Source organism: Protopterus annectens, chromosome 2.part2 (genome assembly GCF_019279795.1).
Source record: "Protopterus annectens isolate FY-2018-M chromosome 2.part2, PAN1.0, whole genome shotgun sequence".
Lineage (NCBI taxonomy): Eukaryota > Metazoa > Chordata > Ceratodontiformes > Protopteridae > Protopterus > Protopterus annectens.
In genome coordinates, this window is record NC_056730.1 from 393462041 (window position 1) to 393489229 (window position 27189).

Below are 27189 nucleotides of genomic sequence, written 5' to 3' on the forward strand. Positions count from 1 at the left end.
GCAGGAAAGTTGTAGAAAGGATACCCTTTCCCTTCTTAGTTTTTTAGCTGAGCAAGGACATAAGGTAAATAAAGAAGAGTTACAATTGTAGAAAGCACAAGTAAAGTACTTGGGTTATTCTTTCGCAGGCAGGTAGACAATTGGAGAACAAAAGAAAACAAGCAATTCTTGAGGCACCTATGCCTACGACTAAGCGGAAGATGATGTCCTTTTTAGGTGTGACTAATTTTTGTAGAAGTTGGATCCCTAACTATGCTGAGGAAGTAGGGCCATTGACCTCACTCTGATCTATGATACTCCCATGGCGGCTAAGAATAATATACAGTGGACAAATAATGCAATACAGGCATTTATTAGAATTAAGCAATTGATAGCAGGATCCTCTGTTTTGGGTTTTCCGAACTGTTCTAAGCCGTTTGTACAAATGGTTGATTGTAAGGGAGGATATATGACTTCGGTTCTGGTACAAGTACATGGGGATAAACAGAGGCCGATAGCTTTCTACTCCTCCAGATTAGATCCTGTTGCAAGGGCATTGCCGCATTGTGTTCAAGCTGTAGTGACTGCCGCCATGGCAGTACAAGCCTCAGCATCATTAGTTTTGTTTCACCCATTACAATTGCGGGTTCCACATTCAGTAGCTACCATACTTTTGCAAGATAAGATAACCTTTTTATCTCCTAGTCAACATTTGTCGTGTATGACAGTGCTGCTGACACAGCCTCGTATGACCATAGAAAGATGTACTACTCTTAATCCAGCGACACTTTTGCCGACTCCAGAAGAAGGTACTGCACACGTTTGTTTAGAAAGCATTCATGACAAAGTACTTCCCCGACCAGATTTAACGGATATTCCGTTGATAGATTCTGATCTCGTTTTGTTTGTAGATGGATCAACAAAGAAAGACACTGTAGGAAAAACACTAGTAGGGTATGCTGTCACCACAGAAACTGAAGTTTTGGAGGCAAAAGGATCGTCAAACATTTATTCGGCACAGGCAGGTGAGTTGATGGCTTTGTACCTTAGGGGAGGGTAAAAAAGTGACAATTTATACAGATAGTCAATATGCTTTCTCCACTGTACATGTTTTCGCTCATCTATGGAAGAATAGGGGAATGGTTACTGTGACAGGCAAACCAATAAATCACAGAGATTTAATTTTACAGTTGTTAGATGCAGTGCAACTACCACTTCAGATAGCGATATGTAAATGTTCCGCACATATCAACAGAAACGATCCTGTCTCCAGGGGAAATGCCCTTGCTGATATGGCTGCAAAAAAGGCAGCTCAAGAAAATGATTTGCTTTTACATAATGATTTGGAGCCCTGACACCTCTTAGACTGAGACACTAGAAGTAATGCAAACATTGACTACACAGAAGGAAAAATGTTGTTGGGTAAAATATGGTATCACTCAACAGAGTGGGTTGTATAGGGCATCAGATGGCAAAATGGTATTACCCTCAAACCTTTTTAGGTATGCGGCATTGGTTAGCCATGGACCTGCCCATGTTGGAGTACAGACGATGATTCAAACAGTGTCTAAGGTGTTTTGGTGTAAAGGGTTTTCAACTTTATATTTCTGTTTATCTTGTTTATTATGTGCAAAGTATCATGCTCAGGGGGGAGTTAAGAAGTCTCAGCAGGCATTCCCTACCCCTCCGCATCCATTCCACACACTCTGTATGGACTTTATTGAATTGACACCCTCAGAGGGAAAAAGGTTCTGTTTAGTCATTATTGATGCTTTTTCTAAATGGGTAGAAGCTTTTCCAGTGAAGCATCCGAATGCACAAACAGTAGCAAAGCTTTTGACTACAGAAATAATTCCTCGATTTGGCCTACCAAGACGCATTTACAGTGATAATGGGTCTCATTTTGTTAACCAGATTGTTCAGAAATTGGGTCAAGTGTTTCAAATTGATCTCAAATATCATTGTGCTTACCATCCCCAATCAGCTGGACTGGTGGAAAGACACAACGGTGTCTTGAAGAGTAAGCTCCGCAAACTAATGGCAGAAACACATAGGTCATGGACTACGTGCCTTCCGTTGGCACTCCTGTACATGTGAATCTCACCTTCCTACAAAGGACTTACACCATTTGAACTTTTGTTTGGGAGACCATATTACATCCCGCACTGGCAAGGATTGTTGCCAGCGGAACGTGAGGGGGGTGAGGATCTAGCGGATTATATGAAGAAGCTGCTAAATGTCAAATCTCTTGTAACCAAGGACTCCTTTGCAGATTGTTAAGCGTGGCATCCGGGGACTGGGTGTGGATCCGAATTGTGAAGAGACAGAATTGGTCATCCTCCAGGTGGGAAGGCCCATACCAAGTACTTATCTCGACACCTACAGCTGTAAAGATCGCTGAGAGGACTTCGTGGATTCATATCACCCACTGTAAAAAACTCATGGCTCTTCCTTCTGCCATTGATATTGGTCAAACTCCACCGGACCTCTGAGCGCAAAGTCTGGCTACAAAGGGGGATTAGCCCAATAGTGGTTAGTTAGTCTCAAACCAGTGAAGAAACCAACGGCGCGAGGTAGTCCATAGGGAGGATGGCCATGTTCAACTGGTACTTGAACTGTCACATGATGATGATTTTGGTGGCGAAAGTAAATATGTCCATACGAGAAGGAACAGTTGCAAGAGAAAAAGGAATGGTGGTGCTGCAAGAGCAAACAGGTGTTACTACTGTGTTTAAGGTGAAACTTTGTGAAGGAATTTTGGACTGTTCTAAATGGAACAATAATAATTTATTGACTCGTGCAAAATACTTGTGCAATAGAGACTGTACGTCCTGGTCAAGTGTTTGGTGGTCAACAGATGTGAATGGATGGGAAACAAGTGGTGCAGTGATACCAGAGAAAGATAAAAGCAGGCAACAAAGAATAAAAATTGCGCATTTCCAAGGTACCACAAGAAAGTGATTCAGGAGTTTATGGAATCGGAGTGTCTCTTACAACTAGAACTGATCCTTTGGGGACCCTCCAACTTAAAGTACAAAGCCTTAAGAATCCTACAAATAAAGCAGATTTTGCCTTCACAAAAGAACAACAATTGTTACTCGAGACTGGATTCGTACACCATAATTAATGGTTATTTTGGGTTAGATATAGTACCCGAGAAGCACATCGTGAGAACTGTATTTCTTGTGCCGAAGGTAAACAGCAATTAGCAACAGTCCCATTGATGCAAGATGAAGGTAACAACGTGTCTGTTGAAATAATTCTTCAACAAAACTGAAGATAAATGCAAAGATGAAACTCAGCGTTTTCCGGTCATAAGAAAAGTTGAGAAACTGCCTGCAGCGATTTCCTATCCAGGTTCGTATATGTGCATTTCCAGAGATGGCACAGGGAAAAATTATGGCAATATGGGACAGAACTATTGCAGTGTTACTGTGAATGGCAATGGGAATCCATTTCTGGAGAACCAAACTCATAGTTTAGCAGACATATGGTGGTTATGTGGAAACAACAAACTCTGATCAAGGCTTACGATTCCCTGGAAGGGAACTTGTGCACTTGTAAAGTTAATTCTGCCATTCTACATTTTCCCAGTTCCAGCAAGCAATTTCGTAAGAGAACTTGAAATAAAGCCGAAGTGGTTGAGTAGGAGAAAGAGAGGTACCGAAGCAATCTTTCGATAACGGTGTCTACATCGATAGCACTGGCGTACCAAGAGGCGTACCTGATGAATACAAAGCAATAAACCAAATAGCAGCTGGTTTTACATCCATCTTTGTCTGGATTCAACCTAATAAGAATGTGGACTGGATCAACTACATTTACTATAACCAGCAGCGTTTTGTGAACTATACCAAAGATGCATTGAAAGGAATTGCTGAACAACTGGAGGCCACTTCGCAGGTGGCATGGCAGAATCGAATTGCGTTTGATATGCTGCTGGCCAAAGAAGGAGGAGTTTGCAAAATGTTTGGGACTTTCTGTTGTACATATATTCCAAACAACACAGCGCCTGATGGAAGTATCACTCGAGCTTTGAAAGGTTTGGATATGTTATCCGAAGAATTGGCAGAGAACTCTGGGGTAAATAATCCCTTTACAGATTTTCTACAAGCGTGGTTTGGAAAATGGAGTCATCTCATCAGCAGTTTCCTGGTGTCCGTTAGAGTCGCTGTGGCTATCGTGGTGGTATGTCGTTGTTGTTGTATAACCTGTATCAGAGGTCTTCTACAAAGACTGGTTGATACTGCTGTTACGAAGACGATGTACCAGCAATTGCAACAGACTGGTGAAAGTGAATACATTGAAATGTGACTCTCTGCAAATGTTTTTGAAGTTTAAAAATTTGTCTTGCCAATGAAGTAATGTATGCAAAGAAAAACTTAGTTTTTACCATATATTGCTGAAATAAAAGACAAATAAAAGTGTTTTCAGGGGGGAAATGTTAAGAGAAAAAGTTTTAAAAACATACTGTTATTTGTCCTTTTCCTGTTTTTGCAAAGTGAACATGTTATTTGTTGGGATATGCCTATCAAAGATAGGCCTCATCTTTGATCAAAATGCAGCATTGCTTATGAACCTGTTTCTGCATTTCAGAATAAAGAGATTTGGTTATAGCTCAGTGAAGCCTGGGATAAGGACGCACGGCCGAGTAAGAGTTAATTTACTGGGGCAGGCTGTGTGTCCTGGAAAATTTGAGCTACCGTTGTTGAATTGAACATTTTGTACTTCTTGAACATTCTGTACTAGCTGTGGGTTTGAGGTAATTTGTGATAAACATGTTTATCCTATGTGTTTTTCATAGCCAACTGTCAACGGTCAGAAATGTAACAAAAAGTTGTTTTGCTTGCAGTATAAAAGTTGATGTCAGTAAACAAGTTGATCAGATCAGAGGAGAATCAGATCAGTCCAGACCGGACATCTTGGCCAACATGCTGTGTAATCTGGTTAGCTGCTAATAAAGGAAAATTCATCGCCTGAGGCAGATGTGACTCATTTGAATTTTTTCTTCTGACAATGAGTTCAGTGGAAAAACTGCAGAAAGAATGAGGAAGGTTTTGAAAGAAATTGTTTTTATGCAAAAAAAAAAATTAATTAAAAGAATTAAAAAATGTTTGAAATATCCGCGGTGGTGGTGCTACGGTAGCATTGTCGCCTCACAGTAAGACGCTGTCCGGTTAGATTCTCAGCTAGAGCATCTTCTGTGTGGAGACATGCATGAATGGGCGTACCTTCGTTGAAGGTTGTGTGTCAGGGCTTGCAACTCAGCACGCAAAAATCTACTGCCAATCATTAGCAGACCGGAGTTCCGCTGTGGTGACCCCTAACCAGGAAAAGCCGAAAGACACAACAACAACAAAAAATGTTTGACATCAGGATCTAGGCACACAATGTCAGGAGGATTTTTCTTTAAGAATAAGATACTTGATTAAGGTGAGAGAAAAAAATAAAAGAAATGGAAAAGAGGTCGAACTACAACTTTGACATTAATAAGCTGTACAAACAAATTAAGCATAGTGTGAAATAAGATCAAGAATTTTTTATATAAAGGTATTCATAATAGTTGGAAACCATTTTATACATACATAAGATGTGGAAGGAGTAAAGATATGCAAATTGATAAACTGTGTTTAGATTCTGAAATTTATTCTCAGACACAACAGTTTATAGATGCAATTATGAAATTGTATGTAAAACAGTGTGGCTCCACAAGGGAGTAATAAATTGTTCTCCTGACATCCAGGTAACCTCAGATACTGAAATCAAATTAGATTATATTGAAAAAATAACTGTGCAAACTGGATCCAAACAATGCACAATGAGGAGACAGAATTAGTAATAATGACCCAAGAGCACTTCAGTGAGAACTTACAGCAAGTACCATTATATCTGTTATTTACTAGGTCATGTAAATCTGAGGAAATTCCTCAAGATTGCAGACATGCACTTTTTTAAACCTGCCTTTAAGGGAAAGAGGAGTGGGACAAACCCAGAATCATAGAACCTTTAATTCTACCTTCATATGGTGGAAAAATAATGGGGAGGGTAATATACTGGATAAGTTATTGTCAGAATTGGAAAGGCTGAGACATATGAGCATGCATAAGTTGAAAATAGATGTGTTACCATCTGTAACATGCTGTTCTATAGTAATATAGTAACAGCTAGGAATGAAAAATTGTGCTGTGATGTAATTTATATAGATTTAACTTCAGCATTTGAAAGGGTCATACACAAAACACCAGTCAGTAAATTAGAACAACTAGGCATTGATGTACTGTTGTTAAGATGGATAGCTGCATGACTTGTAGGTAGGACATGTCAAGTATCATACAGGAATTGGACAGGTGGAATTCTTGGCTACAGTCAGTGTCCCACAGGGCTCTATCCTAGGCCCATACTTGTTTACATATCTTTCACATATGTCTTTTTCATCTGAGCTGTTGTGCAGTCTGTATGTAGATTAGTTGAAATTGGGTAAACTGACTACATGTGTTACAGATAGGGCATGTCCAAAAAGGACTTGACTAAATTGACCATTTGGGCACAGGAGAGTAGTATGCTGATAAATACACCAAAATTAAGCAAGTTAGACTTGGGCAACACAAATTAAAGGTTGAGTATTTAATACAGCACACATTGACTGAAACTGTAGATTCATTTAAGGATCTGGATATGTGGGTAGATCTAGCTTTGAGGTTTTTCTAATTATATCAACCAATTGGTTAATGATATTTATAAAACTATAGGTGGTATAAAAGATTTATAAAGTCTAGGAAATTGGGAATTACAAAGTTGTGTGTTAGTTGCATTGCACTCAAACTTGAGTATGGAATAACATGGAAACCTTACAAGAAAACAAGCATGAGTAAATTGAAAAGAGTTCAGTAGAAATATAGCAAGAGCATCCACAGATGTGAAAATGTATTATAAAAGACTAAAATGTCTAAACTTGTGCTGTGTTTCATACAGATATTTAAAAGGAGAACTTCTCTTCGTATGTAGGATAGGACAACTATCTCTAGGACTGTTTGGGTTATCAAAAAGGGGTAGAGAATCATCAGACAACCTGTGTCGAAGATTCTGTAGGAGTGAAAAGTACACTAATTGGCTCTCTGAGAGAGCAGCTGATGCATGGAATAGACTACCAAATGACATTAAAGCAAGCAGCAGTTTAGATATTTTTAAGAACAGTCTGGGCACTTATTATGGGAAAAACTGTTTTGGTATATTGGCAAACTTGAAGGGTATTAATGCCCTTGCTTGAAATATTTGTATGTATGTATCAGTAGTTAATAGCAAGAAGATTAAAATAAAAAATGAGCACACACAAATTTCAATTTATATATTAATATATTTTATATATTATACAGTCATATATATGTATGTGTGTATATGTATCGTACTGTACATGTGGCAGGGAAGTTCCCAAAGGGATCTTACCTGAGTCTGGAAGCTGTATTCCACCAGTGCAGGCTGCTGAGAAGATTAATCTGTGCGAGTCCGTACAGATGGCCGTAAAAGCGTGAGTAACTGACTTTCTTTGGCAAGGGTTGGGCTTCCTCTATTGGAAGGGACTTGGCCAATCCCGTCACAGAGAGAAGAGGGATTTCTGAGCTCTGCAGGTTTTTGTTCAGGCGCAGAGCCCATGTGCCACTGCGGCAGTCTGAAATTTGAGCATCTAATGTTACAGGTAAGTAGGACTTGTGCAACAGTATTTTATACCCTCTCTAGGATTTTAATTGGTGATTCTGTAGTGTGCTGATAAGTATGCTATGCAGTGTATGTGCTTGTGTTTGACTGTGGTTCTGTGCATATGTGTGCTTGTATTATGCACGCATGCATGGGTTCATCCACAGCAGAATGTTCTCCCATTCAGGATTAATTCTTGCATTATGTCCATTAACTGCAGGAAACGCTGCATTTGCCCATCAGCCCTTGATAAGATAAAGTAGAAATTAAAAAATTAGCTCTCTGGCTGCTACTGAATCTGGGAACGCAGTATAGTTGATTTCTGTTCTTCAGTCATGGAAACTGATGTTTAAGTATCCTGTGAAAGAAAATGAAGACTTCATCTTAGAAGAAGACAGAGCTTTGAATGTACTGCTCTTTATGGTTATTTGCTAATACTGTATGCTTAACCAATCGGCTTAATTGCTGAAGAGCAAGTCTCTTGATTTTTTTCTGGAAAAGATAATTATTGTGTTCACTGTCCAAGACAGTGCTATATACGTAGAAAGTACGCCTATCGTGCAGCTTAATTTAATGTTAAATATGCAGTTTATGGTATTATGTTTAGGAAGCGGACATGATTTAAAAGACATTGCTGCACTGAGAATATGCTTACTGAGATTGTCTCCCTTTTACTGTTGGGCTTTTTGTGGGTAGATGCTTGTGATTCTGATTTGGAGTCTTCAGATAGAAGAGAATTTTCCTTCTGTTTTCCTTAGTACCTTGGGTATTTTTTTCTTAGTCATAGGGGTGGTGAAAGCAAGAATTTCTTTCTTTATAGTCAAAGGTGTTGGTCAGCTTTGCTTACTTGGCCCTGGATGATACAGTAACTCTACCACTTAAGGTAAGGTATTCCTTAACTTTCGGGTGGAGAGACTCAAGACCTGGAATACTAGAAAAAAGCTCAAATATAAAAAATTTGTCCAGTGGAAATTGTTTTATTCAGAGTTTTATGAGGCTTAAAAATCCAAAAAACACAACAAACTCATAAAATATATTTTATAAAGGTAACCAACAAAAGTGATAAAGTCCGCCTGCATTTGCGGCTGCAGACATAGAAATACTTTAGGTGTGCAAATTCTATCCAATAGGAATTAACGTTGAAATAAAATGACCAGTCGCTGAGAAACCAAAAGCATTTGACTATCTTAGACGAACTAGTCAGCAACATGACCAATTAGCAAGCAAGACTGAACGGCTTAGCCAATCAAATACGGGGACAGTTTAGTTAATGCTGCCCCTAGCCTGACCTATGTGCAAAAATCAAAAAATCAGTTATCCAATATTCATAATCTAAAATGCTAACAGTAAAATGTGTGTAAAATACTAATAATGCATCATAAGGACATAAGACCTCAACAATCACTACTACAAAGAAATAAAATGGCTACCAATAACAAGGGTGTTCAATAATTAATACAAAGCCACTTCATGAGGGCATGTGTTTAGAATGTTAATATGTCCTTAACTCTGTCTTGTGCAGCTCAAGCATTCAAAGTATTATCACTAATTTGGGGAGCATTATTATTAAGGTAGAAAAATACTATTTACTTCAAAATAAACTGATATACTAGTTGTTGCTGAGCTACTATAACAGTGAACTTCAACAAGTCTAATTAACTAAAATAAGAAGGACAGTACATATCAAAGGACATTCCTAAACATAAAAAATAAAAGTACAATCCATTTCCCAATTACTGAACACTTCACATTAAGAAAAATGAAACTTGAATAAGGAGCAATTGCAGAAAGGCACCTCTGGTGGAACAATAAGCACAATTAATTCATTGCCCTAAGAAACCACAAACAGACTTGAGAATATAGGGTGACGATCTAAACCTCTGAACCGATGATACTTGTGTATATGAAGCATTATTTCATGATGCACCTACACTTGCAAAGTAGGAAACAAAGAAACCTATAGAAATCAAATCTATAAACATCAAAAACAGTATTATAAGAAAATAATATGGAAAAGGGGATAATAGTAAAATAATAAAATCAATCAGGTGCTGTAAGACGTCTGTTTCTGAGAACTGGTTTGAGAGGCATCATACAGTTCAGACCTGGATAACGAGGACTTCATATTCATAGTCCATTTCATTTCACATAGTTCTGTGTGGTGTGAGCAATCTCCTCCTATGGAATTGGGTTGAATAACCTCTACTGCTTTAAAAAGAAACTTGTGCGTTGGATGCAAAGAAATATGTCCCGCAAGGCTGTTGTGTGGGTTACGTTTGGAGATATCCCTTAGGTGGGGTAGGATTCTATTCTTAAACTGTTGATCAGTCTTGCCTATGTAAAAGGAAGGGCAGTCACAGCATGTTGCAAGATATACTAGATGCTGTGTTGTACAAGTAGCTGTTGCTCTAAAAAGGTAGGTTTTATTGTATTCGGATGTACAAACGTATTATTTCGATCAATATGTTAACAAGCTTTGCATCTCCCACATCTGTGCGTCTCCCCACTAATAATTGATACCTTTCTCTGAAAACCATCTTTATTACACAATAATCATTTCAAATTATTCTTGTTTTTAATGACAAACCTTGGTATATCTCCAACAGTTTCCTTAATTGTATCATTTTCTAACAGGTCAGACCAAAATTTCTGAATAATTTGACAGACTTCTTTATTATCCGAGCTATATGTAAGGATGCAGTTGACTTTATTACTTTTGTTGTGTTTGGTTTTATTTATAGTTGGATTGTTGTATCCACAGCACACTTAGCTGAAGAAAAATATGGGTGAATCTTATTTTGCATGTCAGTGGATATAATTGATCTTCTCATCAAATCCTTGTCTCTATAACCTCTGGATTTAAGATTCGATTGAAACGAGAGACATTTAGAATTGTAAGCTTCTTCTGTGGATAGCCTAGAGGCTCTTGGCATCTGATTCTCCATAATGTTTTTAAAATATGTCCCGGATGCATACTAGCTCTATGCAAGTAGTGATTATGCCTGGTTGACTTTCAATGAATCTTAGTATGCATATCTGTGTCCTTATCCAAGGTTAATGTTATATCCAGGAAATTAATCTTCGATCTCGATGAGTCAAGAGTGAATCTCAAGAAAGTAGTAGAGGAGTTCATATATTTGCTAAAGTCCTCTAAATCCTGTTCATTACCACCCCAGAGGAGGAAGACATCATCAACAAAATGGCCGTAGTAGAGTATATCACTCATCCAAGGGTTAGCATCGCTTAGGACATGGGTCATTTTCCATTTAGCTAAAACTAAGTGTGAATAGCTATTGGCACATGGGGTGCCCATCGCTACACCCCATATTTGCCAATAGCATGTGTTCCCATAGATGAAAAAACTGTTCTCTAGAATCATTCAAGAAGAGAGCAAACAACTTCCATGTTCTGTCCTTTGGATAGAGCTAAACTCCTGATCGCCTCTATTCCATAATCATGAGGAATAACAGTAAAAAGGTTGGCAGCATCCATAGTGACCAGCATAAGATGTAGTGAATTAGGTAGATTGTGTTCTTTCATAAAGGGAAGTTAAAAAGCTTCCTGAGTCTTTCAAAACAGTGTTTGTCAGAGCTAGTACACTTTAATTCATTCTCTATGTATATGGATAGGGGTTCAGTTATCCAGCCTTAGTGCCTTGGGTGTTTTTTCTTCAGTTATCCAGCCTTAGTGCCTTGTGTGTTTTTTCTTCAGTTATCCAGCCTTAGTGCCATAGGTATTTTTTTCTTAGTGATATAGGGGTGGTGAAAGCAAGAATTTCTTTCTTTATAGTCAAAGGTGTTGATCAGCTTTGCTTACTTGTCCTTATATGATACAGTAACTCTACTACTTAAGGTGAGGTATTCCTTAACTTTAGGGTGGAGAGTCTCAAGGCCTGGAAGGTTTCAGATTAGTACTAATACAGTCATGTCTTCTCTCACAAAGTGACCTGTATATTATAGAAGGGTAGAAGGTTCAGAACCAGGAAAAGGTGCCTAGTGTTATGTTTCAAGACTCATTGGAAACCAAGAGCCTGTTCTATTCTTTTGGCACTTAAGTACCAATCTTAACTGTTTGATCAGGGCTAAGCCCACGTCTGTGCTAGAGTGCCATTCTGCAGTTTCAGCATGTTTTTAGTCCCTCCAATCTGTTCAAGACTTGCTGTAAAGATTTTCCTGAAAAGTACTTTCTACCCCCCCCCCCCCCCCTCCCGGGAAAGTCATTCCTCTTCTCTGGAATGTGAATTTTCAATTGCAAACTCTGCTGTCCTTTCAAACCTGCCAGTTCTGTCGATGTCAAAATCTTGTCCAAAAGAATATTATCTGATGATGCCATTTTCATTCGTTCCTCAACCTGTGAGTTCTGATCCGAACCTCAGAGCTGACTGAGCTGCTTTTTTATAACTTAAGATCTGACTCTGGAGCTCCTTTCTTACCCATAATTCCCCTGTCCTCCAAATTACCCCAGAGATCATTTACCGTGCTTCTAGCAAGCTGGGATTGTTTTCTCTCTTAGCTCCTTGTGGGTCATGAGTGATTTAAATCAAACATTATTATTAATTTGTAGCTCTTATTTTGTAGCCTGTCACCCTTCCTTACCCTTCTGCAAGCTTTTTTATTATTTTCAGGTTTCTCCATTTAGACATTTTAGATCCTTTTGTACCTTTGGGTATTTTACCAATGTTGGTAGATGATCTTCATCTCACATTGCTGCAGTCCTTACACTTGGGTAGTCCGCTGTCCTCGGTCGGCCCGAATATCAAAGTATAAGGCTGACGTCGGTCAGGGCGCATTTGACTGACGTCAGGACGTCAGGGTACAAATGCGCATGCCCGACGTCATATCCTCAGTCTTTTTTGCCGCATGGTCCGATGCAGAAGCAGCATTGCAAGTGCCGGTTGGCGTTCTGAGATTTTTCGATTTTAGAAGTTTCAGACCGAGTTCAAAGTTGGCTAAGTACCCCGTTGGGGAATATTTTAGTTTTTTCTTGCCTCAGTCATTTACCGGATGTCAGAAAAAGTCAATAATTGTATTTCTTGTGGGAAACAGATACCGCATAGAGATTATCATACTTTGTGTATTCCTTGCTTAGGGCCTGAGCACGACGTTGTTGGCTGTCGCTCTTGTGCTAGCTTTAATAAACGCACTATAAAGAGAAGGTTGGATTGTGCAAGGTTAGTCTTTGGGAAGCGGTGCAACTATAAAATGCCGTCGGATGCTCCGACGCCCGCTTCTTCGAAGAAGCGCAAGGACAAGGCAGTTAAGCCTAGGCTAGAAGAGCCGTCTGTACCGGACGCCGGTTCTTTAGAGGTGTCGGTGGCGCCGGTGGCTCCACCGGAGGTTTCTTTGTCTTCCCAGGGTGAGACCTTATTGCAAGATGTGGCCTCTCAGGAGACAAGTCAGGCTGAGGGGGCTTCTCAGGTTACTATACTCCCCTCCCTTCCTAAGGTGGCTAGGCCCTCTCCTTCTGTTTCAAAGGCTTCTCCCAGGGGCAGGCCAGGTTTAGCTTCAGTTGGTGTTACCCCTAGCTCTTCAGGTACTGTGCCCAAGAAGCATATGCTTAAAATGGCAGAAGATTTGATTACTTTGATTAGGGGTTCTATGCCCCCTCCTGATAAGAGACCTAGAGTGGAGCCTGAGTTGGGGGGTTTTGAGCAGGCTTCAGATGTTTCAGAGTCTTCGGCTGAAGACTTGCAGGAGTACTCTCCTTCTCCCGATTCTGATGTGGATGATTCTACTCCTTCTGCTACTCCTCCTGAGGATTTTTCTTTTTCAGAAACTCTTCATTCCATGAGGGAGCATTTTAAGTGGGAAGGTCAGGACTTCTCTGATTCCAGGAAAAGGCTTAGGGAATTTCTGTTTTTACCCCAGCATAGGCCTTTGGCTATACCTCCTGTTTTGCATGTAGTGGAGGATGTTTTTACAGAGGCTTCTCTTAATCCTGATTCTTTGCCTCCTGCTCCTGTTAAGCCGGATAGGTATTACAGGGTGCCTGAAGCTCATATGTATCTTTTTAAGAGTCCTAGGGCAGACCCAGAAACTATTAGCCAGGGGCCTAAAGGTGTTAAGGCTTCTGTTGTTAAAAATCCAGTTCCTGCAGACAAGGAGGCTAGGGCCTTGGATAGATGGGGAAAGAAAGTTTATACTTCTTCTACTCTTGCTATGAGGGCTCTGAATTGCCAGTTTCACATGTTGAAATACCAAAACTATCTCCTTTCACTATTGAAGTCTAAGGTTGATGCTCTGGCAGTAGGTATTGATTGTAAAGAGTTGCAAGATTTAGTACATGTTTCTGAACAGGTGGGTAAGCATTCTTTGCAATGTGGTTTTGATGCTGTACAGGCCTCGTCTAGGGTGGCTGCCACTGGGTCAGTTCTTCGCAGGCACGCCTGGCTGAGGGATCAGAATTTGTCTGAACATGTTAAAACAAGGATTTTAGATGCTCCTTTACAATCTGACGTGTTGTTTGGTCCTCCTGTTGAGACAGTTTTAAAGAAAATGGAAGACAAGGCTAAGTCTATGCAGACTGTTAAAGATTTTTTGCAGGTCCAGCCTCCAAAGTTTAGTAGAAATTGGCCTACTAAAGGGTGGACATATCCTTCTTATGATTCCCAGTCTAGGGCTAGATCTAGACGTGGTAAGGGCAGACCTCAGGGCTCTTTCAGGCCTAGAACAGGGAGTTCTCCTGCACAGGCTTCGGGTGAGGGCAGGGGTCAGTCCTTTCGTAAGCAGACCCAATGACCTACCTTTCCAGCTGCCAGAGCCTGCTCGTCTGGCAGCACCTTTGGGAGGAAGGTTGGCACTTTTCAAAGAAAATTGGAGTTTAATTACCCAGGACAGATGGGTATTGGATATCATACACCACGGCTACAGGTTTTATTTCCATACCTTGCCTCCTTTCATAGGCATGCCAGACGTTCCTCCTCAACAAAGAATAGAGGCTCACAAACAGGTTTCTCTGTTGCTCCAGCTAGGGGCCATACAGCCGGTCCCTCTGCCAGAAGTGGGCCTAGGATTTTATTCTCGCCTGTTCCTAGTACCAAAGAAGGGGAACACGTTGAGACCAATTTTGGATTTATCTATCCTCAACACTTATCTGGACATTCCCAAGTTCAAAATGTTGACGTTGCAACAGCTTTTACCTCTGCTGGGCAAAGATCATTGGATGGTGACTTTGGATCTCAAGGAGGCTTACCTTCATGTTCCTATCAGACTCAGTTGCAGACGGTATCTGCGTTTTCGAGCTGGGACTTCTCACTATCAGTTCTCTGCATTGCCCTTTGGCTTATCTACTGCGCCCAGAGTGTTCACGAAAGTTCTGGCTCCAGTGATAGCTTTCTTCAGACTAAAAGGAATACAGATCTATCCTTATTTGGACGACTGCCTAATTCTGGCTCAAGGAAGGGAAGAGCTTCTTCATCATTTGGAATATGTGATAGCAGTGCTAAGATGCCTAGGGTATTCTGTGAACGAAATAAAGTCCAGTCTAGTACCCTCTCAAGACATGTGCTTTCTGGGTGTGAGACTGAATACAGCATCCCAGATGGCCTTTTTAACCCCGGACAAACAAAAGAGTCTATCCCTTTACTTCCATCAACTATCTCATCAGTCCGGGCTGACTGCAAGGACAGTCCTTCAAGCCTTAGGGTTCATGGCATCTTGTATTCTGGTGCTTCCCAATGCCAAACTGCATATGAGGAAGCTACAATGGTATCTCAAAAATGTATGGACACAGCACTGCCAGGATCTGGACACTGTCATTCAAATAATACCTTGCATTCAGAAGGAGTTTTTGTGGTGGGCTCAGGAATGTCACCTAAACAAGGGACTCTCTGTGACCCGGCCAGAGGCGAGTCAGATTTTAACGACAGATGCCTCAGACAAAGCTTGGGGAGCTCATCTAAATGGAAAGTGGATACAAAACAAGTGGCCTGTCAGACTACAACATCTACATATCAACATGAAGGAGATGTTAGCAGTCCAGTTTGCATTAATAGCTTTCAAGGAATTCCTTCTTCCAGGACAGGTGTTGATTCTAACAGACAGCACAACTGTCATGTGGTACATCAACAAGCAAGGGGGAATGCATTCTTATCCTCTATGCAGGCAAGCAATGATTTTGTGGGAGACTGCTCTCAGTTTACAGCTCAATCTTCAGGCAAGGTTTCTGCCAGGAGCACAGAACTCCTTAGCAGATGTGTTGAGCAGACGAATTATGGATCCCCACGAGTGGAAATTGGATCCTCATGTATTTCAGCAATTGACAGTGTCATGGGGAACTCCAGACATAGATCTGTTCGCTTCTCCACTAAACCATCAGCTGCCAAAGTTTTGCACAAAAAGGTTTCATCCCACAGCTTGGAGAGTGGATGCTCTTTCTTTCAATTGGAGCAATCTTCATGTGTATGCCTTTCCACCTCTGCCTCTCCTCCCAAAGGTACTTCTGAAGGTCAGACAGGACAAGCCAAGGATGATTTTAATAGCTCCAGATTGGCCTCGACAGCACTGGTACCCATTACTAAGAAGTCTAGTACGGAAGCCTCCATGGCCTTTGCCTTGATTCCACACCTGTTGTCACAGGAGGACAGCCATTTGCTCAATGTCAAGCTTCACTCTCTGCACCTAACAGCCTGGCATATTCTGTTTTGAACCATAGTGGGCCTCCACTTCCTCAGCAAGTTTTGAATGTTATTTTGGAAGCTAGAAGGCCTAGTACAAGGAAAGTGTACGCGGATAAATGGAAGAGATTTTTATTTTGGAGTGCAGCAAAAGATTTTGATGTTTCTGGGCCTAATTTGAGTGTGGCTCTTCAATATCTTACTGAGTTACTGGACAAAGGTTTGTCTTTCTCTTCTATTAAGGTTCATGCTGCAGCAATTTCGCTCACTATGATTGTGACCCACCATTGTTTTCTCATCCTTTGTTCAAGCAATTTCTTAGAGGGCAAAGAATATAAGACCCCACGAAAAGCTCCTACTCCTGCTTGGGATCTCAATTTTGTGTTGGAGAAACTCACTCTACAACCTTTTGAGCCTGCAGCTACTGCTGAGTTGAAATATTTATCATGGAAGACTGCTTTTTATTGGCCATTACCTCTGCAAGAAGGGTGTCTGAATTGCAGGCCCTTATGGCGGTTGAGCCTTTCTTGATTTTCCATAAGGATAGGGTATCATTACGTACTAATCCTTCCTTTATGCCTAAGGTGGTTTCTAGTGTGGCTTTAAACCAAACTATTCATTTGCCTACTTTTTATGCAAATCCCCAAAATAAAGGGGAAAAGATTTTGCACACTTTAGATGTCCACAGGCAGTTGCGTTATTATTTGGACAGAACTAAAGGGTTCAGGCAGTCTCAGCAGTTGTTTGTTTCTTTTGCTTTGAGTTCTCAGGGCAAGCCTGTATCAAAACAAACTATTTCTAAGTGGATTGGGTTTTGCATTGCTTTCTGTTATTCCCATCATGGCAAGGAGATTCCAGCTGGGATTAGGCCTCATTCCACTAGGGCTACTGCCACTTCAACAGCTTTTTTGAGGGGAGTGGCAACCAAGGATATTTTAGAGGCAGCTACTTGGAGTTCTGTGCATACTTTCTCTAGGCATTATCACCTGCCACTTTACTCTAAGTCCAGGGCTGGTTTTGCCACTGCTGTTTTGCAGGGCATTTTGGCGGCTCCTGCTTCCTTGTAGTTAGCCATCCTCCCTTACCTCTGCTTTGGGATTCTACCCAAGTGTAAGGACTGCAGCAATGTGAGATGAAAAACATAGTACAGTTTTGTACCTACCATAAATGTAGATGTTCGAAGATCCACATTGCTGCAGTCCAATTTACCCTCCCTCCTTCCCCTCTATAGTTAGAGGTGGTTTTGTGGGTTGGGTTGTACATATTGTGTATATTGTATATATTGTACATATAGTTAGTGCAAGGGTGGTTGGTTGTTTGCTGTCTTTTGGTTTTGACCTTTATTTTTAGGGTCTTCTGACATCTGGGGCAAGAAAAGACTGAGGATATGACGTCGGGCATGCGCATTTGTACCCTGACGTCCTGACGTCAGTCAAATGCGCCCTGACCGACGTCAGCCTTATACTTTGATATTCGGGCCGACGGAGGACAGCGGACTACCCAAGTGTAAGGACTGCAGCAATGTGGATCTTCGAACATCTACATTTATGGTAGGTACAAAACTGTACTTTTCTTTTCCTGTATCCATTCTACACTTAAAAAAAAAAAAGCACTCTGTCTCTCCTTAAAACCTTGTTTTTTTTTTTTTTGTTAATTTCGGATTATGGCTAATAAACAGGGCAAGCCTTTGGGTTCAAAAAATACACTTCCTGTGGGCACAAGATTCCTCAGTCTGATGCCCACAGGGAGTGCGTTTTCTCTCTAAGTCCTAGTCATTTGGATGTGACTTGTGAGATTTGTTTGGGTTTCAATGCCGTGCTCTTGTGGAGCGCCAAAACAACTTAATTCATAAGTGTCTTCTTCCTCAGCCTGCTTCTGTTGCTAGTCCATCTCGAGAATCAGTGGCTCAAACCCCCTCTGTGTCATCCTCTGTCAGATCTTCCCAGAGCCTTTCTGAAGCAAAGGTGGAAAAGATGATGAGGAATTAGATCTTCCCAGAGCCTTTCTGAAGCAAAGGTGGACAAGATGATGAGGAAATTCCTCAGGACGCGGGTACAGATGGGAGCTTTGCCTACTTCATCCCCCACTGGATATGTGAGCTAGTGTACCTTTGTGCCTTTGATTTCTCCTTCTCCTATCTGACCTCCCTTTTCAGAGCCCTTGGATCTGGAGCTATCTAAAGTTGACCCGATGGGCCTTCCTCGGCTCTGACGTGTCTGATCCGATCAGCTCAGACCTTCTTAGAGTACAATAGATCTCGGAGCTGAAGCTTTGGCGTCAGATCCATGGGAGGGTCTTCGACTCCAAAGTTTTCGGAGACATCGCTTCCCCCGAAGCTTGGGTGCATGACAGCTCAGCTACGACTCCCCCTTCAGAGTAGAAGATCCATGAGGGTTTAGAGTTGTTTTCTCCTAGAGCCTCAGTAGAGGAGAGGAGAGATTGCTTTTGGCCTGTTCGGGTCCTTCTGCAATCGAAGTGATGGAGAGGGTATTCTCCCAGCAAAGATTACTTTGATTCTACCTCCTTCAGATCCTACTGCTTTTCTGACTTCTGTACCTGAGCCTGCTCATCCTCCACCTCAGGGACAGCCAGACCCCCTAAGAGCCTTCGAGCAGCACCCTGTGTGGAGTACCCCATCTCTTCCGCAGTAGGATGTTTCAGGGAGGTGTCGGAAGTACTTTGGAAGAAACTGCAAGATGAGGCACTTGAAGTCCCCTCAGGAATCACTGACAGAAGACACAGACTTTGATGAAGAAGGGTCCCCAAGATCTCCAGTGGATGATGTCTTATTAAAGTCCTGCGCCAGAGAGGTGGTTGGTCTACGCAAAACCATTCCTCAGAGGAGTCATTGTTTTTGGAGGCCTTTGGATCTGGCTTGTCTACATTTTTGGTGGCGCCCCCCCCCCTCCCCGTGGATGACCTTATCGACCTAGTCTCCCATAGGGCATGGAAGGAACCGGACACTGGAGCAGTTTCCAAAGACAGCTGATAAGATCCTTAGTGCCCTGTCCAATAGGCAGCACTGGACTAAAGGTCCCCAGTAGATGCCGTGGTTGTGGCAGCCACAAAAAAGGAGCTGACCAAACAGAGCTGCTCTGTCCATCTCCTAACGGGGAGTCTAGGGCTTTGGATAGATTTGGGAAGCAGAATAACACTTTAGTGACTTTTGCATTGTAATCGCTGAATTACCTGGCACACTTCACCAGACTACAGCAGGACTTAATTAAGGAACTTTGTAGCTCTGCCCCATGGTCCATGTCTGCAGAGGAGCAGAAAACCTTTTTCTCAAGATTGGCCACCCTATAATTTATTTCTAATATGTCCATGATGCTAATCTTGTATGCTACAGAGGGTACCTCGAGGGTGGTGGATTCGGGCGTTGCCATAAGACATCATGCCTGGATGCAGCTCGAACCTTTCAAGGCATGCTTCATCAGGGCTTCTTTTGATGGATTGTCATTGTTTGGCCCCACTGTTAAAGAGATGCTCTCCTGTAGTGAGAAGGATGGAAAGACCTTGTCTGCTTTTGGAATCTGTTTTTTTGTCCCGCAAAGACCATTCTCCAGGAACCAGCATGGTGGTAAAAAATTGTGGTTCGAAAAGTCTCAAGGTCCTTTTTAGGAATCGCAGGGAGATTTTTTCCCCCCAGAGGCAAAGGGGGAAATAACTATAATGGTAGTCTGCCCTCATGGCAGAGGGGGTCCGCAAAAATCAAGGATCACGAGATTCCTTCTTAATAGGTCCTTTTAGCACTCCTGAGAGGTTGCCCAACTGTCCCTCTCTGGAGGCAGTCAGAGGGCACTTATACTTGCACTCAGATGTCTGGTTAGCCATCACAAATGATTGCTGGATACAAAGGATTATACTCTCAGGATATTCCGTTCCATATTTCCAAAGACTAAAATCAAGAGAAAATTTCCCCGATGTTCCACCCAGTCAGAGGGAGGAAGCAGCATTACAAATTGCAAAGCTGCTAGAAAAAATAATCATCCTGGATATCCCACCAGACCAAGTCAGATCTAGAATTTATTTAAGGTTCTTTCTAGTGCCAAAGAAGACGGGACCCGAGGCCAATCTTGGACCTAACCTTGCTAAACAAATCAGTAGATAATGTGAAGTTCTGGATGGTCACAATTCAGTCCATTCTGCCTCTATTATGAAAGGTCATGTGCTATCGCATCAAAATGAACAGACACTCTAGAAAGTTTCCATACTTCTGGCTGGGGACCAGTCATTATCATTTCAGAATACTGACCTTTGGTCTCACCACAGCCCCCAGGGTGTTTACCAAATGCATGGCGGTAGTTGCAGTTCACTTGAGACTGCATGGATTCAACGTGTTTCCTTATCTAGATGACTGGCTTCTGGCTGCACCAACCAGGCATCTACTATTACAAGACCGGAACTGTCTACTATATCTAGCCCCCCTACCTTGGGTATCACGATTAGCATGCAGAAGTCTCAGCCACAACCCGTACAGTTGATAGCCTTTATAGGAGCCAGTCTAGACAAAGCCAATTGTGTAGCCTACTTGTTTCCAGACAGGATTTCCATTTTAAGATCACATGTCAGACAAATTCTAGCCATTCCAATACCCACCACAAGTCTAGTCCTCAGAGCAGTAGATTTGATGGCTGCCTACGATAACTTTGATTCCTACAACATGCTTACACATGAGTACTTCACTGGACTGTGGTGGTCCAGTGGTCCTTACACTTCTACCCACTGAATCACCCTATCAGATTGTCCCGAATGTCCAAAGATTTACTTCTGTGGTGGCTCCACTCGGAAGTCGTCGAGCAAGGACGACTTTTTGTTCTTCCTCCACCCAGCACCACATTGAGCATGGATACTTCCCAGCCGGGGTGGGGCATTACCTGGGTCAGATAGTGTAAGGCATGTGGTTGACAGAAGAGATCAATTTGCATATCAGTGTCCTAGAGATGAGAGTGGTACTTCTAGCACTGCAAGCATTTCAGTCTTCTACCTGTAGGAACAATTGTGATGCAAACGGACAATATCTTTGTGGTATGGTACATCAACAAACAGGGTGGAACCATATCTTGCCTCCTATGTCGAGAAGCAGTCAGGGTTTGGCAATGGGCGGCGACTTCCAACCACTTCCTGATTGCAACGCACATTCCAGGGAAATCCAGCATTCTGGCAAACAGGCTCAGCAGGGTTATTCTGATGCTTCACGGGTGGTCTCTAAATCAGTCAGTGACAAACATGATCTTCTACAAGGATTGCAGGATTGAAACTGACCGCATGGTTTCTCCAATTCCAGTGATGGCTAGAAATGCCAGACTTTCTTCATCAGTTCAAAGGATTTTAATATCCTCACATAAAGCCTCTACTTGAAAGATTTATAAAAGTAAATAGAAGAGATTTTCTGTATGGGTTCACCAAAAACATTTGTATCCTTTTACAGCCCCTCTTCCTGCAGTTTTGGATTTTCTTGCTTCAGTTTTCCAAAATGGGGCAAGTTTTTCTACTATTAAGGTGCAACTGGCAGACATCTCAAATTATCACACTCTGGACAATTTATCTTCTCTGGCTTCTTCTAAACTGTGCAAGACCTTTCTCAGGGAATAGCTTTTTAACTTTGCCTGTAAAGGATCCCATTCCGCCTTGGGTCTTAACCATGATGTTACAAACTGTTGTCCTACCTCCTTTCGAACCTTCAGCCAAGATGAACTTCTGTCCTGGAAAACTCTTTTTAATGGCCATCACGTCGGCTAAAAGGGTACCTGAATTACTAACTTTATCAAACCCCGTATTTTAGTTTTCATAAAGATGGTGATCTTGCATACTAATCCTTCCTTTTTGCCTAAAGTTGCCTCTGAAAACAAAATCAGTCAGGTCATTAACTTCTCATTTCTTTCCCAATTTCCAGAACAAGGGTGAATACACCCTTCACTTGCTAGACGTCCATAGACAGCCGCGTTTCTGTTTGGACAGAATAAAATCTTTCAGAAAAAATGATCAGCTGTTTGTCTTCTTCTCCAGTGTTAGAAAGAGAAGGCCAGTATCCAAACTCACTTTGTCTAAATGGATCGCAGATTGCTTCTGTCATGAATATTCTGCTAAAGGAATACGTCTACCTGGTCATGTTGAAGCTCATTCTGCTAGATCCATTTCTACATCTCAAGCCTTCTGGTCCAGAATGCCAGTAGAGGTTATTTGTGCTGCTCCTACGTAGTTGAACTCCCATACTTTTGTCGCACGTTACAAGTTAGATCTTGTATCTAGAAGTAGAGCTGCTTTTGGCTCCGTAGTGCTTCAGAATATCCTTCAGTGAGGGCCACCCAGGGTTACCATAGCTTGAGGAATGAATGAAAATGACAAGGTCAGATAAATTATGCACTTACCATAACGTTCCATCTGTGCTGTCCATTTTCATTATTCCTCAATCCCCTCCCATCCCTCTGTCCCTTCTGAGAAGATTTGTAGAAGTGTTCTAGGAACTGCTGTTCTTTTTGAACTCCTGGTTCTGTCAGCTCCCTGTCTTTTGAAAGTTCTCTATCTATCCTTTATGTATTTGCTTCTATAGCTGCAGCAAACTCAATCTGAGGTAATTTGGAGGACAGGGGCATTATGGGTAAGAGGCACTCTATAGTCGGACCTTAAGCTATTACAAAGTGGCAGAGTCAAATAGAGGTTCAGATATGAACCCACAGGTTGAGGAAGAATGAAAATGAAGAGCACAGAAGGAAGGTTATGGTAAGTATGTCATTTCTTTTTCCTCCTAACCATCACATCAGCTGGGAGGATTTTAGAGTAAATCCCTCAGTCTGTCCGGGTCCCCTGTCACCCCGCTCCTCAGAATGTACACAGGAGGATTCTGCATACCATGAATGCTCACATGCATCTTGGATATTACAGCAGGAGAGCTATGTCTGGCAGCTTTTTGACTCTTTCATTGAGTATTTTTAGATGAGCTTATTACTGTTTAGATGTTAAGCCAAATATCTGCAAATTAGGTAGTTTCATATATACATAGTTTTCTTTTTCCTTTTTGAGATCCTTGTTCTCTTCTTAATAATGGTATTACCTTTGTTGTTAAATTTCATATTCGCAGCATGTTTTATATGCTTTATGAAATGTTTTCTGTTTGTTTAATATGTCTGTGTTCTTATTTTAGCAGCAATAAAAAAAATGGCTCCTTCATGCTAGGGAAGAACGGTTTCCAAACAAACTCTATGGAAGTGGTTAACCAGTTGAATCACCTGTTATCACTACCATGCGAAGATTCACTTGCCAGGTCATGGCATACTCCATAGGATGGCTGCTAGCAGTTTTGCCTTCTTTGAGTGTCAGCATTGGGCATTGTGAGGTTCCACTTAATACTTCTTCCCATCATTTCTTCAGTCATTACAAGCTGAACAGCCAGTCTTGAAAATGCATGAAGTAGTCCTTCACCCATGTATGGTGTTAAGTACCTTCTCATGGCCTTATAGGATTTGTAAACAGTTGTCTGTATCTTGAACATTTTGTGTGTGTGTGTGTGTGTGTGTGTGTGTGTGTGTGTGTGTGTGTGTGTGTGTGTGTGTGTGTGTGTGTGTGTGTGTGTGTGTGTGTGTCTGTGTGTGTGTGTGTGCGTGTGTGTGTGTACGACAATACTTGAATAATAGGATCACTTCTGATGTAACAACTTCCATGTACTTTTTTTGCACTATACTTTGGATGGATTTGGTAGCTTCTGCAATCTCTCTTTTAAGGATAAAGTATTTGGAAATCAACTTGTGTGTATAGTTTGTGAAGAGGAATAGAGGTCTTCAGCTCTGTATGTTTTATGTATGCTGTGCTCCCTCCTCCATAAAAAGAGTTGAAGACAGTCTGGATTAGTTTCTTCCATAGTGTCAGGTTCCCAGTTGACATTTCTCAGCATGGAAAGTAGTTTTACACCTTGTCTGGATATGTTTGACTTTTCATAAAATCTGGTTGGAAGACTGCTTCCATCTGTTGTGGCTAAGCCCCATCTGTTTGTGAAAAATGTACACAGTGAATGTGGTAATTGACTATCTGTAGTTGTGGTTTGCACGTTCACACAGCTGTACTTATGATGCCAGTTGAGCTACAAGAGGACCTGCCTTGATGGTTCAGATTACTACCCTATCTTACTTTTAGGGTGAATGGCCCCTCCATCCTGCCTCAGCTCCCTGTAACCTAGGGAGGCATACACTTACTAACAGTGTAAAGGTATTGACACTTCTTTGTTAGCACTACATTTGTAGAAAAGTGCTTATTAGTGGCAAAGAAAGTGCATACATGTCCCTGAGTGGCCCAATCATGGAGGATTATCTTGTAAATCAACTCAGCTAAGGATCATCAAGGAGGATCCTTTTGTAAATCAGCTAATGTGGTAATAACACTTTATTTTCTGTATTTCTGTAGCTGCATCTCTAAATGCTTTATAAAATGCTTACGTCTCTTGGTAGTTAGGTGTTCTTTTACCTTTACCCATGTAACTATACATACAGACTTGAATGTTCTTGATGTTCTTTTATGTTATAGTTCTTTATCTGCATTTGAAGTTAAGCAGTTAGTGCACAATTCTTTCTTTCAAAACATTTTGTATTATTTCATTTATACTAACAGTATTTTGGCTGATTCTTGTAACGCAGATTTCACTATTACAACTGCTTAAGAAAATGTTTGGATTTTTTTTTTCAGAGATGAGGATAGCATGCTGCATGTTAATGACCACAGAAGAAGAACAGCAAGTGTCACATCTGTTGGAAGTTCTACAATTCCACCAGTAAGGAAAAGCTTAGCGTATCCTATTTTTTATGTCACACGTATTGCTGTCGTAACATAATTTATGGGGATGTGTTGTAGTATATAACATGTGCCCTTGTTTAGCCTGGTAGATTTTCTGTATCTGTCATTTGAATTTGCTTTTTGCAGTAAGTGTAGCCTTAATGCCAGTGAAGTCTAAACTGTCTGAAGAGGCAATTTTGCCTCATTATAGCATTTTTAAACCTACTTTTCATTTTGAAAACCAGTAAAATAAGCCTAACCACTTGCACTGGAACTAAATATTGTGTTTACTGTGTGATTTCATTACATTAAACTATATATATATATATATATATATATATATATATATATATATATATATAATATAATGTATATAATATATATATATATTTAAAATAGCCCCAGACATTATTTCATTAACAAAATTACTATTGGTTCTCCTTTGGTAGCTGGTGTATTTTTTTTTTCTTTTCATTTTGACAGTCAAAGCTTCTTAATTCAACATTCAGAGCCCACCCTAAGTATGAGTTGATTTGGTTTCTTGTTTGATACATTATGTGAAACCAAGAATGTTTTATGGTGGTTGTTTTCAGACCAGTCAAAAAATGGCTAATAAAGTGCAAGGCTGCCATCAGGTGGCAAATGTTTGGAATTACAGACAAAACTGTATTGGAAAGGTAATGTGTTTGCACTTCATTTCTGAAAATTTCTTGCCCAGTTTATATTTTAATAAGTTCACAAATTGAATATGTCTGCCTTTTTACATTTAAATATTTTCCAAAATGTACCTGGTAATAAACTTTAACATTTAGCTACATATGTTTATACATATGTGTACTTTTAAGCATGTTTAAAATTAATTTAAAAGTAATAATTATTTAAATCTGGTATAGTCTTATCCGTCTTAGGGCTGTCTGAATTCAGATTGTAGTATTCTAAGGTTTCTGATTAGTCTGAGAGTTTGTATTTCTAGCTGTTTCTTTTTGTCATTTCATGACTCTTCTGTCTAGTTTAGTCATATCAGTGTTGAAGTTCCTTTGTGTGTACTGTTAGTGGTCGTATTGGATTTAACCACATATGAAAAAACTAACCTGTTTTCAGTCTGTTGCTCTACCCAGTTTGTCACCTCCAGTACCTAATATGCAAAAATTCCATTCACTTTTTTTGAAACATTAAGTTTCTTATGTTGTGTGCCATCTCCCAAATGTACTTTATTTTAGTGTGATCGGAAACATGTCCATCGTCTGGCGTAGGAGAATCGTGTCCTGCATTTTGCATGTACCCCCCCCCCCCCCACACACACACACACACACACACTCACACACACTCTCATGCATTCTTGAGATTAAAAGCTACCTGTCCACTACATGTCTATTTTTGTAAGCAGTAACTTCTGTCCAGTACTTTTAGGTTTGTAGATTTAGCATTCATATTAATATTTTCATTATTTTTTTCATTTATTAAATACTTCTTGTGGAACGCAAGTGGCTTCTCCATCCAATAAATCAGCAAAAACCATTGCATTGCTACTTGTGCCAGCATTCTTCCGTTTTTCCCAAGGTGTAGCTTTGACTTTATTCTTATTCTTTATTTTCTACTTCATATTACCTCTTTTCTTTAAAGCCACTTTATGGCACAGTATGCATGGGCTCCAAATTACCACTTTTGTGTCAGTGTAGTTTATCAACCTGGTCCTGTCCAACATAGTGTTGGTTTGTGTAAGTGAACCCATTCATCCAAATTAAAAGCAGCTATGTATGTCGGGTAGAGTAACCCCCCCCCCCATTCCCTTTGTTCTTTTAACATAATTAGCCTATTATCGCCATTAAAATGTTTTATAAGTGTTCTTATCCAGTTGAGTATTTTATCTACTACAGTGCAAAAGGAAAATGCAGTCAATGACCTTGGTACTTGAGTTGCTAGTGCCCTTTCTTTTTACCATCATGTAATGAAGGTTGTCACAAAATCTTTTTATTTAGCCAAGATAATTTCCAAAAAAATATAATTGAGGTCTAAAAAGATGATCACACCCTTATGCTCAGCATTGATCTGGTCAGTTATCAAGTACAACACCCCATTTGGGATGCATCTTACTAAACATCAAACAGTTATATCAGTGATGGTGAACCCTTTGGGCTGAG

The 27189-nt window shown here is 40.8% G+C and overlaps 1 protein-coding gene across 1 annotated transcript in view; it reads left to right on the plus strand.

Annotated features, from left to right (window-relative positions):
• Nucleotides 1-25121, plus strand: part of RIOK2 (RIO kinase 2) — a 307636-nt gene extending 282515 nt beyond the window's left edge. Inside the window, exon 9 of the mRNA XM_044063914.1 lies at nt 24962-25121. Within this exon, the coding sequence (XP_043919849.1) occupies nt 24962-25106 (145 nt within the window). The 3' untranslated portion in view covers nt 25107-25121. The remainder of the gene's footprint in view (nt 1-24961) is intronic.
• The last annotated feature ends 2068 nt before the right edge of the window (nt 25122-27189 follow it).